This window comes from Rhineura floridana, chromosome 13 (genome assembly GCF_030035675.1).
Source record: "Rhineura floridana isolate rRhiFlo1 chromosome 13, rRhiFlo1.hap2, whole genome shotgun sequence".
NCBI lineage: Eukaryota > Metazoa > Chordata > Lepidosauria > Squamata > Rhineuridae > Rhineura > Rhineura floridana.
The window spans coordinates 14548447-14562260 of record NC_084492.1 but is presented as its reverse complement, the minus strand read 5'-3'; the positions used below and the strand labels follow the sequence as shown (position 1 = coordinate 14562260).

Below are 13814 nucleotides of genomic sequence, written 5' to 3'. Positions count from 1 at the left end.
AAAACCCACTATTAGTAATTTGATTCTCTCAGGCAATTAAAGAGTGTTCTTTCTCTAAAGCACAGTAGAATGGTACTCTGAAGTATCAATATCTTTCCTACCATGCTGTACAATCACTGAGTGTGTTGGAGTTAAAAATTTATGGTGTAAATGTCTTTGCACCTCTTCTCATCCAGGTGCAAGTTTATTGAAGCTGCTTCAGTTTATTTATTTATTACATTTATATACTGCCCCATAGCCGAAGCTCTCTGGGCGGTTTACAGAAACAATTGGAGTATAACCACATTTTTTGAAGGATTACCTGCACTTTTATTGCCTATCTAGGCCATGAGGCTATATGTGCTGAGGATATTTGGTCTCTTGATCATTTCTTTGGCTGATTAATCTATTGTGAACAGAATGGGCTCTGCAGTCTGCATACCTGGCTTCCAGCTTATTCTTCTGAGATGTCCTAGGAGAAATATACCAACTTTTCCAAATGTACTCATGGGTATGTATGATAGCTAGACATGAAGAGAGCATGAAACCTAATGCACACAAATGAACTTCTTGTATAGAACTGTCAAGTGTACCACTTTGGGATGTAATGTCCAATATACCACACAGGGTTTCCTGGAACAATGATCTTTCCCCAGCATATCATATTGAACTGAGATGCCAGAAGCAGATTCCCAGTATCCTGAACAATCAGGAACAAATCCCACCCATTGACTGTGATATGTTAGCACCATCTTCTGGAGATCAAATAAAGCAATAAGCTAAACAAACAAACAATCATTTGTCTACATGCAGAAGCAACAAGTTCCCTCCCATACTTTAAAATTAAGATAAAAAGTGGCATGAAAGAGGAAGTATAAATGAGCTGTGCAGATAGTAAGTAGTAGTTGCAAAGCCCTCTTGTTGCTTGGACATTGAGGAAACCAAACCTGGACACTTTTACATGGGTCAGGCAGAACCATACGACCTATTCTGATATCTTATAGTTAAGAGTTTAGTTTTTGGCAGGTGTGGGGAGCCTTTGAATTACAACTCCCATTATTCCTGGCCATGATTTCTGGGGCTGATGGGAGTTATACTTCAGCACCATCTGGAGGGCCAAATATTCCCCACTCATAGTTTGTGGTATGCTTGGTTTCCCTGTAAATCATTTGTTAGGCCAGTGCTTGGCGCAGAAACTGAATCCCCCCACTTGGCATTTATTAGGTCTAATAATGATGTCTTAAGGTGAGCCTGTAAATCGTCCCATATAGGAAGATGTGTAAGTGTTTGAGCAACAATCAGACATAGAGGTAGAGACTAGAGTTACATTCTAGCATTGAACTTTCAAATTTTAATGTAAAGTATTTAGAGATTTTTTTTCACCAGAGAAATGCTACGGCTTAAAGGAATGCCATCCACCCATAGAGTGGGAGACCCAGTGCCTGCAGGAAGAAGGAGAACATCGCCACCCAGGGAAGGAGAGCCTGCTGTTGCTGCTGCTGTTGGAACACCACCTCCACCACCCTTCCCAGTGGGACTGCTGCCTGGCAGACGTGCCTCCTGCAGGACCAGGTCCCAGGTACCCAGCCAGCTGTGACTAATTTCGATCACCTGTCCCTCTTTGGAGGGATACATAAGCTGGCTGGCTGAGGTGGCCTGGGAGACCCAGTGCCTGCAGTAAGAAGGAGAACATCGCCACCCAGGGAAGGAGAGCCTGCTGTTGCTGCTGCTGTTGCTGTTGGAACACCACCTCCACCACCCTTCCCAGTGGGACTGCTGCCTGGCAGACGTGCCTCCTGCAGGACCAGGTCCCAGGTACCCAGCCAGCTATGACTAATTTCCATCACCTGTCCCTCTTTGGAGGGATACATAAGCCGGCTGGCTGAGGTGGCCTGGGAGACCCAGTGCCTGCAGGAAGAAGGAGAACATCGCCACCCAGGGAAGGAGAGCCTGCTGTTGCTGCTGCTGTTGGAACACCACCTCCACCACCCTTCCCAGTGGGACTGCTGCCTGGCAGACGTGCCTCCTGCAGGACCAGGTCCCAGGTACCCAGCCAGCTGTGACTAATTTCCATCACCTGTCCCTCTTTGGAGGGATACATAAGCCGGCTGGCTGAGGTGGCCTGGGAGACCCAGTGCCTGCAGGAAGAAGGAGAACATCGCCACCCAGGGAAGGAGAGCCTGCTGTTGCTGCTGCTGTTGGAACACCACCTCCACCACCCTTCCCAGTGGAACTGCTGCCTGGCAGACGTGCCTCCTGCAGGACCAGGTCCCAGGTACCCAGCCAGCTGTGACTAATTTCCATCACCTGTCCCTCTTTGGAGGGATACATAAGCCGGCTGGCTGAGGTGGCTTGGGTTTTTGTCTTTTGTTTTGTTTTTGTTTTCTTATGGGTGCCATTGGTTTTAGCTATGGGTGGGTTCGGTTTTGTTTTATATTGTAGTTCTTGGGTTTTTATGTAGTTTGTATGTTGTATTTTACTTTATCTTGTACGCCGCCTAGAGTGGCCGCTTGTGCGGCCAGATAGGCGGCCTAGAAATAAAATTTATTATTATTATTATTATTATTATTATTATTACTATTATTATTATTATTATTATTATTAGAGAATCACCGTCAATGGTAGTTTTATTTTTTTTCCTGGAAGTTCAGGTTGTGTGTTTTTGTTTGACTATTCTTGAGTATTTATTATTTATTAGAGTATTTTTTATGAAGACAAAATGTGCCTCTCCCAAGAGGAAGAGATCCAAAAACTCAGCAGTGGGTAGATGTGCAGCTCCCTGCCCTTGCTGGCTTAGAACATTAAAATTCAAAACTTGATCTTCATCCTCCATTATGCTTGGATCTAATTAGACTTCATTTTGACGTAACATTAAAATATGGCTTAGCATTACATGAACAAGCATTGGGCTCATGCACTCTCCATTTCTTTGGTGGGGCCATAAGGAGAAGATATATTTATGTTATTAATTAAGTTTATATTCTACCCTCCCTCCCATAGGAACCCAAAGCAGCAGATCAGAAGCTTTTATTTCTGTTTTTAACTAACCATGGTTTACCATTATGTCTAAACCCCGACAAACCATTATTGGTCTTTACAGCTTAGTGTGAAGCAAGCCAATTTCAAATGTGGTTAATAGACCTGACTTGTTTTCCTAAACAACAGTTGAGATTAACCACAGTTTCAAGTTTGATTAATTGAAAACAGAAATGAACGCTTCCACTCTCCTCACAGCTCTGACCACTTTTGTATAACACTACAATAGTTTTCCAGACCGGTTCACTTAGCAGAGCCTTTTCAGAAATGTAAAAGACATCTTCATGTTCTAATCCCATGTATGTTTACTTACTTGGAAGTCAGAATTCAGTGTGCTTCTAATCCGGGAACTGACTGCAACATTTCAGTTTTATTAAGGAGTTTTCGGCTGTATCCTGGCCTATACAGTAGGGCCACGCTTCCCGGCACTTCGCTTCCCGGCGTTCCACTAATGCTGCGGCTTTGATTCCCCATTTTTAAAGCTGATTTTGCGGCATTTTTGCATCATTTTTGCACTACGCGCCCAATTGTATTCAATAGGGTTCCACTTTACGGCAATTTCCGCTTTACGGTGGGGGTCCGGAATGGAACCTGCCATATAAGTGGGGCCTGCCTGTACCTAATTTAGTCATGCCCATTAATTTCATTGGGTTTAGTGAGTTCCAACTTACTTGGATACATCCCATTGTTCTGGATGAGTTCACTTACCCTATTAGAATTACTTACGATTCCATGTGGATCTGGTATGTTGTAGTCCGGGGGTGGAGAACTTCAGACATGGGGGGCCAATGCAGCCCTCCAGGCCTCTCTGCCTGGCTTGGAACTTGCCACAGATCGCCCTCTCACTGGCCCTGCATCATACCACAAGTATTTTTGCCTGCCTGGAATGTGTCCTTGAACCCTGATAATGCCTCTGGCTTGTCTGGATGGAGGATGCAGAGGAGCATGTGCGTGTATGTAGAAACTAAACTTGTACAAATGTAAAATTTACATTATTTGCTCTGCTTTGCTCGATTTTTTCTCTAATCTCTAGCTCAGCCCACCACTACCATGTGTCCCTCAGAAGTTTGTCCAGATGAGAATGTGGTCCTTGGGCTGCTCCCCCCGTCACTATGTCTAGCTGTAAATTGTCTGTATCCCAAAGGGCATGGCTTGGAGACACCATTTTAAGTTAGAGTCAATAGACCCATTACACCGTCTACAAATAAAGCAGGATTTGTCTCATCTTGTGGAGTTTTCATTTTATGAGGTGGGCTGCTCACCGGACAGCAAGCTAGGTGAGAGGGGGGATTTGTGTTTCACTTAGCATAATACTACAGTACCTCCCCCCTCCCTCAATCTGTTGCTTTTCAGGGTTGTTGTTGATGTTGTTTTTAACTACAACTCTCATAAGCCCCAGCCAGCATGGCAATGGATGAAGGGATGAAGATGGGAGTTGTAGCACAAAATATCTGGAGAGCCACAGGTTGCAGAAGGCTAGTTTTATTTATTTTATTTTCCAGAAAACTTATTTTAGTCTTCTAGGAACTAGAAAGAGAGAGAAGTGTAACATATGGTTTCAGATCCAAATCCTATTGTATCTTCCTCCCCTTGTTTTTCCTCTTGAAAGAGTAATTGAAAAATGCATTGTGAGTTAAAGCCTCAACCTTTTCTGAATGTTGAGCTCTGGATAAGATTCCTCCCTATTTGGATTGGGGAAAGCTGGGACCTGACTCCTCCTGAATGACAGTGTTAATTGCCATTGACTGTAATAGAATATGAATAGCGCAGCCACTTGACACCAACTTAATGGTTCTGACTTTTCAGTGTCTGAGAGTATTAAAGCTAGAGGGGAAATAGGGTCAGAGGGGAGATAAGAGCCCTTCTGATTCTATTGAAAAAGATTAAAGCTCCTGTGTCTTTGAAGTGGCACTTGTGAGGTTTGCCATTCGTATGAAGTCATGTTAAAATGGAAAGCAATTGGGAAGTTTTGCAATTGCAGAGAGAGACACCATTAAAGCACTTTTGCTATGGCGTTCCCTTAATATTGTTCAGGTCAGTGGCAGAACAAGAAACTACAATTGGCTATCTCACATCTTTGAGTTTTGAAGAAGAGATAATCACACAGACCTTATGAATTGCTTTAGGGGCCACATGACCCTGGACTCTGCTTACAACTCTGCTACATAAAATGGGCAGCATTTCTCCACACTTCCACTTGGCAGAAAGGAAGAAAAAGTCAAGCTGAGTTCTCCAGGGGACCCTCAGTGTTGCTGAGTTGGGGGTTACAAGTCTATAAGCCAGGCATAAAGATAGCACCCTTCCCCTGTTTTTCTATAGAAGATATACTATCTCTGCACAGGGATGATTCATTCAGCTGTCTTGTGGCAAATAGCCACTGATAGACCTGTCCTTCACGAATTTGTCTAATTCCCCCTTTTAATTATATCTGTGCTGGTGAATATTACTATGCCCTAGTTGGTAGTAAACTCTATACATTATGTATTGTAAGATAAACCTGTACTGAACCTGCCAGCATTCAGTTTCATTGGCTGTCCCTGCATTCTAATATTACTCAAGAGGGAGAAAAAGTTCCACCTCTATACAGTAGTGTAGGGATAAATTTTTGAAGCACAAGAGCTCACAATGAAAGCCCCACCCCAATATCCATGCCCCCAAGGAGAGTCCAAACATGTGGTGGCTGTGTCGATCCATTATGCACACACAGCAAACAGAAGCAGTGAACAGTATATTATGCAGCTTATTAAAACCAGTTGTCAGACATAGAATAGTCAGCTGACAAAGGGTAGTGTAGCGTGTAGCATACTGAGATTTGGCTGGGAAGACTTGGGTTCACAACCTTGATCAGTATGTGGCATGTCCACTATCAAGTACAGTTACTGGGGAGTAAGCTACACTGAGCTCAATATAACACATTGATTGTTAACAAAAGACCTTCACCCAGATGAAATACAACCTTTAGCTTTTAATTAAAAAGACAAAGGAGTGATGCCATTTAAACTGCTGGTATGAAGAAGGAACCCCATGACAGGAAGGACGTATGCTTTAATTTAGATCCCTGCATTGAGCAGGGGGTTAGACTCAATGGCCTTTTAGGCCCCTTCCAGCTCTATGATTCTGTGATTCTATGATTCTACTGCTTGATTATTTGCCTTATTGTTGAATTCTTGAAATTAGTGGAAGTAAGGAATGGAGCTTGTGGTAAAGCTGGAAACCACTGAGGAGGATTCTGATTTATTCTGACTGCCATTCCCTGTAAGCAAGGGAGTCATGTAGACAATAGAGAATAGGACTGCTGTAATAGAGTGAATATGTGCCAAGGATATTGATAGCACAGGAATGCATAGAGGAGGATGGCTGGCACAGGGGGCAGAGCATCATTGTAGCACAGAACAATTGGATGTAACCGTTGCCATGGTCATGCCGAATGTGGGGGTATATATATGTCTGTATCTGACCACCATTTTAATTGAGTTATGCACTTTGGTCCAGCTAAGCACTTGGCTGAATAAATAACCCTAAATCAGGCTTTGGCTTCATTATTGAGTCTCGTCCAAAAAGAACCTAGTCATAAATTCCACAACACCATCATTCGCTGGCCATTTTGACATGTGGCGGAGCTACCCACCTGTCAATCAGTTGATGGTGCAGAAGCAAATTCAGAAGCCTGGAAGGTCTAATTAGGCCTGTAGGCCTGAGGTGCCCCACTGCTGTGGAAAAGGAAATGAAAATGGGTAGGGCAGCAGAGAATACAGCACATAGAGAAGGTAAGGAAGCCTCTAGCAGTTAACATCATTGGGAATGCTACTGAGCCTTTTGTTTGGATTGGGCCCAAACTCAACTGTCTTAATTCAAGCACACACAGAAACATACTTTTTCTGTAATCTAATCTGAATTTCATAATGTTTTGGATTCCATATGCAGATTTTTTTTCATGTGTACTGCTAACAATTACAAGAACATAGGAAGCTAAGCAGTGGAAAAAATGGGCACAAGAAAGAATGTTATAACCACTGAGAATTGTATGATATAACAATAAGTATGTCTGTAATGATAAAATAATGTTGTTGTTGTTTTAAAAAAATAATAGTGTGGAAGGACATATTGTACTTATACACTGTGCTTGTTTTATCTTTTATGTACACCGCCCAGAGAGCCTTCGGGCTTAGGGCGGTATATAAATTAAATTAAATAATAATAAAAATAATATTCTGCAACTGCTGCATATGTAGCTTCTGGGCCATCAACATCTCTGCTTCTTTTATTAATAAACTGGCAAACCAAGGAAGAAAGCTGCAGGAATACCTTAAACAAACAAAAACAATCATGAGCTATGCTCAATCAACAGCAATCTTGATCAAACCGGGGGGGGGGAATGTAAATCAGGTTCATTAATTCTGCTGGCAATATACAGGAAGGAGAAAGCTGAACATGAAATAATGTGTGTGTGCGTGTTTTAAAGCTGCAGATATGTGAGGTAGGACTGAATATGAAGAGACTGGGTAGGTAAATGACCCTTCAGATTGTGAGTGACTAGGGGAATGCAGGGGTTTATGTATGGATTAGCACACTGATAGGCCCCGAGTAGCAAAAAACAATGACTAATTGCCTGACAGAGTAGGACTCCATTCAACTTGGTCACTGAAATTAATTTCTGTTTTCAGGATTGGTAGAAAGTAGCTGTGGAATTTCAGTTCAATACTCAAAATTAACTGGGAGTCTAAATTATTTATTTGCGCACACAGTATTAAAAGAGCGGGTTACCAAATTGATCTTGATTTTTATACAGTAGAGGCCAGGATTATTCCTTTTTCTTTTTTTCCCATCATGGCCCTGCCCCTAGACACTGAGGAATGAAAGCCGGTTTTGGAGTAAGCCGTTTGCAACTGCTTTGTCTCTGAACGTTTTATTCAAGTCTAGAAAAGAGGGAGGGGAAATATTTTGAAACCCAGATATGCCAGGGTGGAATTTGTTGTTGTTGTTGTTATTTACATAACTAGTTATACACTGATCAATTTACCCAAACACAAATAGGTCCTGTTCCATTAATTTCCATGGAAGAGAATGCATTTCAGTGGAATGCAGATAGAGCTAAATGTGCAACCATAGAGAGGCAGAAGTGGAAATCTTGAAGTAAATAGATTCCAAGTCCTTTTCTCCCTCTCATATCTGGATGGAATTCAGGGTGTCTGAAAAAGCCTTTAAAACTTATATTTGCAAATAAATAATAGTTAGGAATGTTACCTGATAAGAAACTTAAGCTGTAATCCTGTGCACACTTATTTGGGAATAAGTCTCACTGAATTGATTTGGACTTCTCTGTAAAACACACATAAGATTGGGCTATGAGTCATAGATCATAGAATAGTAGAGTTGGAAAGGGCCTATAAGGGCATCGAGTCCAACCTGCTCAATGCAGCAATTCAGATCAAAGCATTCTCAACAGATGGCTGTCCAGCTGGCTCTTGAATGTCTCCAGTGTCGGAGAGCCCATTACCTCTCTAGGTAATTGGTCCCATTGTCGTATGGCTCTGACAGGAAGTTTTTCCTAATGTCCAGTCAATATCTGGCTTCCTGCAACTTGAGCCCGTTATTCCGTGTCCTGAAATCTGGAACGATCAAGAAGAGATCTTGGCTGTCCTCTGTGTGATAACCTTTCATGTACTTGAAGAGTGCTATCATATCTCCCCTCCCTTCTCCAGGCTAAACATGCCCAGTTCTTTCAGTCTCTCCTCATAGGGCTTTGTTTCCACTCCCCTGATAATCCTTGTTGCCCTCCTCTGAACCTGTTCCAGTTTGTCTGCATCCTTCTTGAAGTGCGGAGACCAGAACTGGACACAGTATTCAAGATGAATCATAGAATTCAAGATGAGGCCTAACCAGTGCTGAATAGAGGGAAACTAATACTTCACACGACCCCTGCCATAAAGCAGAAATCGCCGTAAAGCGGAACCCATAGACTATAATGGGGCCGTTGCACAAAAATGATGCGAAAACGTCGCAAAAGAGCAAAAATCAGTTTTAAAATAGAAAACGAAAGCCGCCACATTAGCGGAACGCCAGGAAGCGAAGCGCCGGGAAACGGGGCCCTACTGTACTCACTGTGACCAAGTCTCTCTCTCTCTCCCTCTCTCTCTCCAGAGATGAAGTTAGGCCTAGTGCTTTAATGTTTTTATCCTCATCGTCAATGTTAACTCCTGCTGCTCTTTACCCAAAAGACAAAGGAGTCAGAGTTTGCGGCTGCCAGCATGTTCTTTGCTGAATATTCCAGAACAAGAAGAAAGAACCACAAGAAAAGCCCACAAGGGGCATGCCTGAATATGTTTTCCAAGCAGCCCTAAATAATCACTATAGATTAAGACATACTTAAACAATCACAGTCATAACAACATTGCCCCAATACACTACACCTTGCAGTGCAGTAGCCCATTCTACCCCACTCCAGCTTCTGAAGCAGGAAATGCTAGTAAACTAATTGACCTTAAGATGTGACTAACAGCAGTATCTTTTAAGTGTAATATTTAAATTCATATAGTGTAATATTTAAATGCATCCTTGAAAGAGGGTGTACTGCCACCGGCCCTCAGGGAGGCAATTATAAAACCCATTTTGAAAAAACCCTCCTTGGATCCCCAAGTCTTGAACAACTTTCGCCCCATTTCGAATTTGCCATTTTTGGGCAAGATCATTGAGCGAGTGGTGGCTAGCCAGTTGTCAGCACACTTGGATGAAACGGATTATTTGGATCCATACCAATCGGGTTTCAGGACTGGACATGGTACTGAAACAGCCTTGGTCGCTCTGGTGGATGATATGAGGAGGGTATTAGACATGGGAGAATTCACCTTTCTTCTCCTCCTGGATCTCTCAGCGGCTTTTGATACTGTCGACCACGGTATCCTGTTAGATCGCTTAGAAGGATTGGGAATAGGAGGCACTGTTTTACAGTGGTTCCGTTCCTTTCTCTCTGACAGGCATCAACAGGTAGCATTGGGGGATGAGGTTTCAGACCCTTGGCCCCTCACTTGTGGAGTGCCACAGGGTTCTATCCTCTCTCCCATGCTATTTAACATCTATATGAAACCGCTGGGAGCTATCATCAGGAGTTTTGGGCTGCGGTGTCACCAATATGCTGATGACACGCAGCTCTACCTCTCTTTTAAATCCTCACCGGAGTTGGCTGTGGAGACCTTGTCCAAGTGCCTGGAATCCGTGAGTGGGATGGGAAGGAACAGGCTGAAGCTTAATCCTGATAAGACCGAGGTGCTGCTTGTGGGTGACAGGGGAAGGTTGGGTGTTGTTGACCTGAGGCTTAATGGGGTGAGTTTACCCCTGAAGGATCAGGTCCGCAGCCTCGGGGTTGTTCTTGATTCCAAGCTGTCCATGGAGGCGCAGATTTCGGCAGTGAGCCGGGCAGCTTGGTATCAACTACACCTCATACGGAGGCTGCAACCCTACCTCCCTATTCATCAGCTCCCACTGGTAGTACATGCCCTGGTCACCTCTCGATTAGACTACTGCAATGCGCTCTACGTGGGGTTACCCTTGAAAACAGTCCGGAAACTACAACTGGTGCAGAATGCGGCGGCTCAGTTGCTTACAAACAGCCGCCGCCGCGATCACATCACACCAGTGTTATTTCATCTACATTGGCTTCCAGTTGTTTTCCGGGCCCAATTCAAGGTGTTGGTGTTAACCTTTAAATCCCTATACGGTCTCGGCCCAGTTTACCTGAAGGAGCACCTCCAGTACCACCAATTAAGCCGCCCGACCAGATCAGCCACGCAGGGCCTTCTCTCAGTCCCACCAACGAAAACAGCTAGGTTGGTGGGGACTAGAGAGAGGGCATTTTCAGTGGCGGCCCCCACTCTCTGGAACTCCCTCCCGTTCGATCTTCGCCATGCCCCTTCCCTGGATACATTTCGCCGAGCCTTAAAAACATGGCTCTTTGGACAGGCCTTTGGGATCTCTGGGGTGGGCTAATTTTTCTGTGATTGTTTATTGTTTCTGATTGCCCTACATAGTTTTACGCCTGCATTAGTGTTGACTGCATTGTATTTTATTCTGTAATTATATTGTATTTTATTGAATTTTAATATGTACGTCACCTAGAGTGGCTTCGGCCAGATAGGCGACACAAAAATTAAATTTATTATTATTATATAGTGGACCTGATGTCTCTTATTGTTAGAAGAGAGTTGGAACTCAAATACATGAATGAACATTTAATATTTGGATAGTTGTGAGGTGAGGGGGATGGGAAGGAAATCACCAGTTTTGCATGTTGTAGCTGTGCCCAGCCGTCCCTCCCAATAACTTCTGAAGTTATGCCTCCAGAAAGAGCTGGAGAAGGCACCTGTATGAAACCATGGAGAGCTGATGCCAGCGGGGCAGATCATTCCAATCTACATGGATTCATGAGCTGCCTTGGTATAAGGCATTTTCCTATGTTCCTAAACTTGTTGGCATCTTCCAGTGTTCTAAGCAATGAAAGCAGATATTCTAGAATAAATGACAAACACTTATCACTTCTTTTCAATTCCCATTAAATTAAATTAAATTAAATTGTATTAATATTTCATAGAATTACTTTGCACATATTAGACTGTCTGTATATCTTGGCTAAACTGCAATGATTCTTTGCCTTTAAATCTCTCTCCCCCTCCCCAATAATGTCTATGGGATTGTAAAACATAGAAATAAGGCTGCCATAACTAGTCTTTCATGTTTGAAATTGCCTTCAGTTTTTGACTTAGTGTTTTTTTGAGGATTTTGTGGGGTGGGTGGCTGGACATGGTTAAACTAGTAATACAAAAGGCTGCTTGTTTGTGTGTGTGTATGTTAGTTTATGATAAGTAGGTTATGCTGTTGCACAGTTTTTCTTTCTCAAAATCTAACTCTCTTGCCTGTTTGCTTGTGTCAACCTCAGACTGAAATAACCAAACAGAAAAATGATTCTGGCTGAGCACTAGCATTTTTCAAATCAATTGCTACAGAAGGAATCTATAAGCAGGTCGTACAATTGAGAGAATTATCTGACTTGAAAAGTATATTAGTGCCATGAGGTTTTAGGGATAAATGGCATTGATCTATGGGATCTGGAATGAAATATGGTTTCCAGAGGTATATTAATTCCTTACACTGGCAAAACTCAAAATATTGAGCACTGCAGAAATATCCCTTTCTGTCCAAAAAACCTAACTTCATGGTTTACACTTCTGATGCATAGAAGGGAGAAAAGGGGAGTCTTGCAAAATGAGAGCTTTTTTGTCCCAAAAGTTGGAATGCAGACAGACCCACTTGATTGATTAGACTTTTGCTATTTAAATTAGACATTTAGGGACTTCTAAGTAGGTTATTACTGTTGGCATAAGAGGTATTGTGAAGTAGCTCAACACACAGTTGTTTGATCTGCTATGACATTCCTTGCATGTTTAAAATCATTTGTTTTAATAAGGTGTTTGTTTTTTAAAAAATTGAATCCAAGGTAGTATACATAACTGGAAAAAACCCCGCACACATTAGAATAATGAAATGTTCTGTCTCAAAACAGTGTGGAAAACATTTTTTGTTTCTCTTTGAAAGAGCTGAATCAGGGTTGGCCCAGAGGAAGAGCTTTAATACTTGAAATGTTTCAGAGGAATAAATTGTTTTCTGTGTATGTTGTTCTTCTCCAAGGTGCTTCTCCTCCCAACCACCGAATTTCTGTGTTTAGTACCTTCCCTTCTTTCAACCAGTAATTACCACACCACCAAAAAATAGGCTCTGCATTTCACATTTGAGGGCTTAGTCTCATGAATGGAAGAAACATGGTTTCAGCAGTCCCTAGCAGATCTCAACGTACAGGAACTATTGCGAGACTGATGTCAGGAAATTTTTGATGTGGTACGGAAAGGCAATTTGCTGTTATTTATTTATTTATTTAGGCTTCTTCTACTGCTGGTAGATAATAGCTTGGTTCATTTAGTCAAAACGCGTGCTAGATGGGGTAGTCTCCAGCCTCTGTCTGCATGTGTTCACTGAATGTTCCAACAAATCCATGTGGATGGGAATTCTGAGATGGCAAGGTTTGCAGTCATGTGGATGGAGCCCTCTGTGTTAATAGCTGTACACGTAGGTGGTATTTTCAGTATTCAGTGAATGCACCTAGGTCAGGAACTGAGTCTGTCAGACATGTGTGCCTATAGATATATAGCCAATTTTCTCATCTGCAGATCTTTAGTCTCTAAATCTAGGGAGAAGTTAGGAAGTTGGTGATAATTAAATCACCAGCCATACCATACCAGGTTTCAAGTGCATACCATACCATACCATACCATACCAGGTTTCAAAGGCATGTAGAAACATAATTTTTAAAAATGTATTTAAAATTTTAAAATTCATAGCTGCATTTAAAAAGGAAACAAAAATGGTATTTCAGCACAAAGGATCCTTATATTCTGAGAGGATAAGTCAATGCTGCGATGGAGGTATCCAGTTCAGTGTAGCATCTTTCAGAACCTGGTAGGCCACTGTGAGAACAGGATGCTGGACTAGATGAGCCACTGGCCTGATCCAGCAGGCTCTTCTTAGAACCAATAACTGCTATGGTCAGCTAGAGGCTTTTACCCATTTCTTTTATCCTGCCTGCGCCTTACAATGGTTTTAGATATCCTTTAAAAGTTTAAACCTCACCTTGACTCATATTTGATTTTGAGTCCTGTGAAAGACTAAGTAGAATTCAGTGGCTAGATTAGGCAGTTGGCATTAAAAAATAAAATAAATCATGACTCACCCTCAGTGGCACTTGGGAGGGATGT

General features: G+C 42.5%; 1 protein-coding gene across 5 annotated transcripts in view; it reads left to right on the top strand.

Annotated features, from left to right (window-relative positions):
* Positions 1-13814, top strand: part of WWOX (WW domain containing oxidoreductase) — a 797581-nt gene that overhangs the window by 352451 nt on the left and 431316 nt on the right. The window contains exon 9 of one of the 5 annotated variants that reach the window (XM_061594679.1): positions 1366-1985. The exons of 3 other annotated variants lie outside the window; for them this stretch is intronic. In XM_061594679.1, the coding sequence (XP_061450663.1) occupies positions 1366-1383 (18 nt within the window). In that variant the 3' untranslated portion in view covers positions 1384-1985. Of the gene's footprint in view, positions 1-398; positions 480-1365; positions 1986-13814 lie in introns of those variants that run through there. One more of the 5 variants, XM_061594675.1, reaches the window with a different exon arrangement.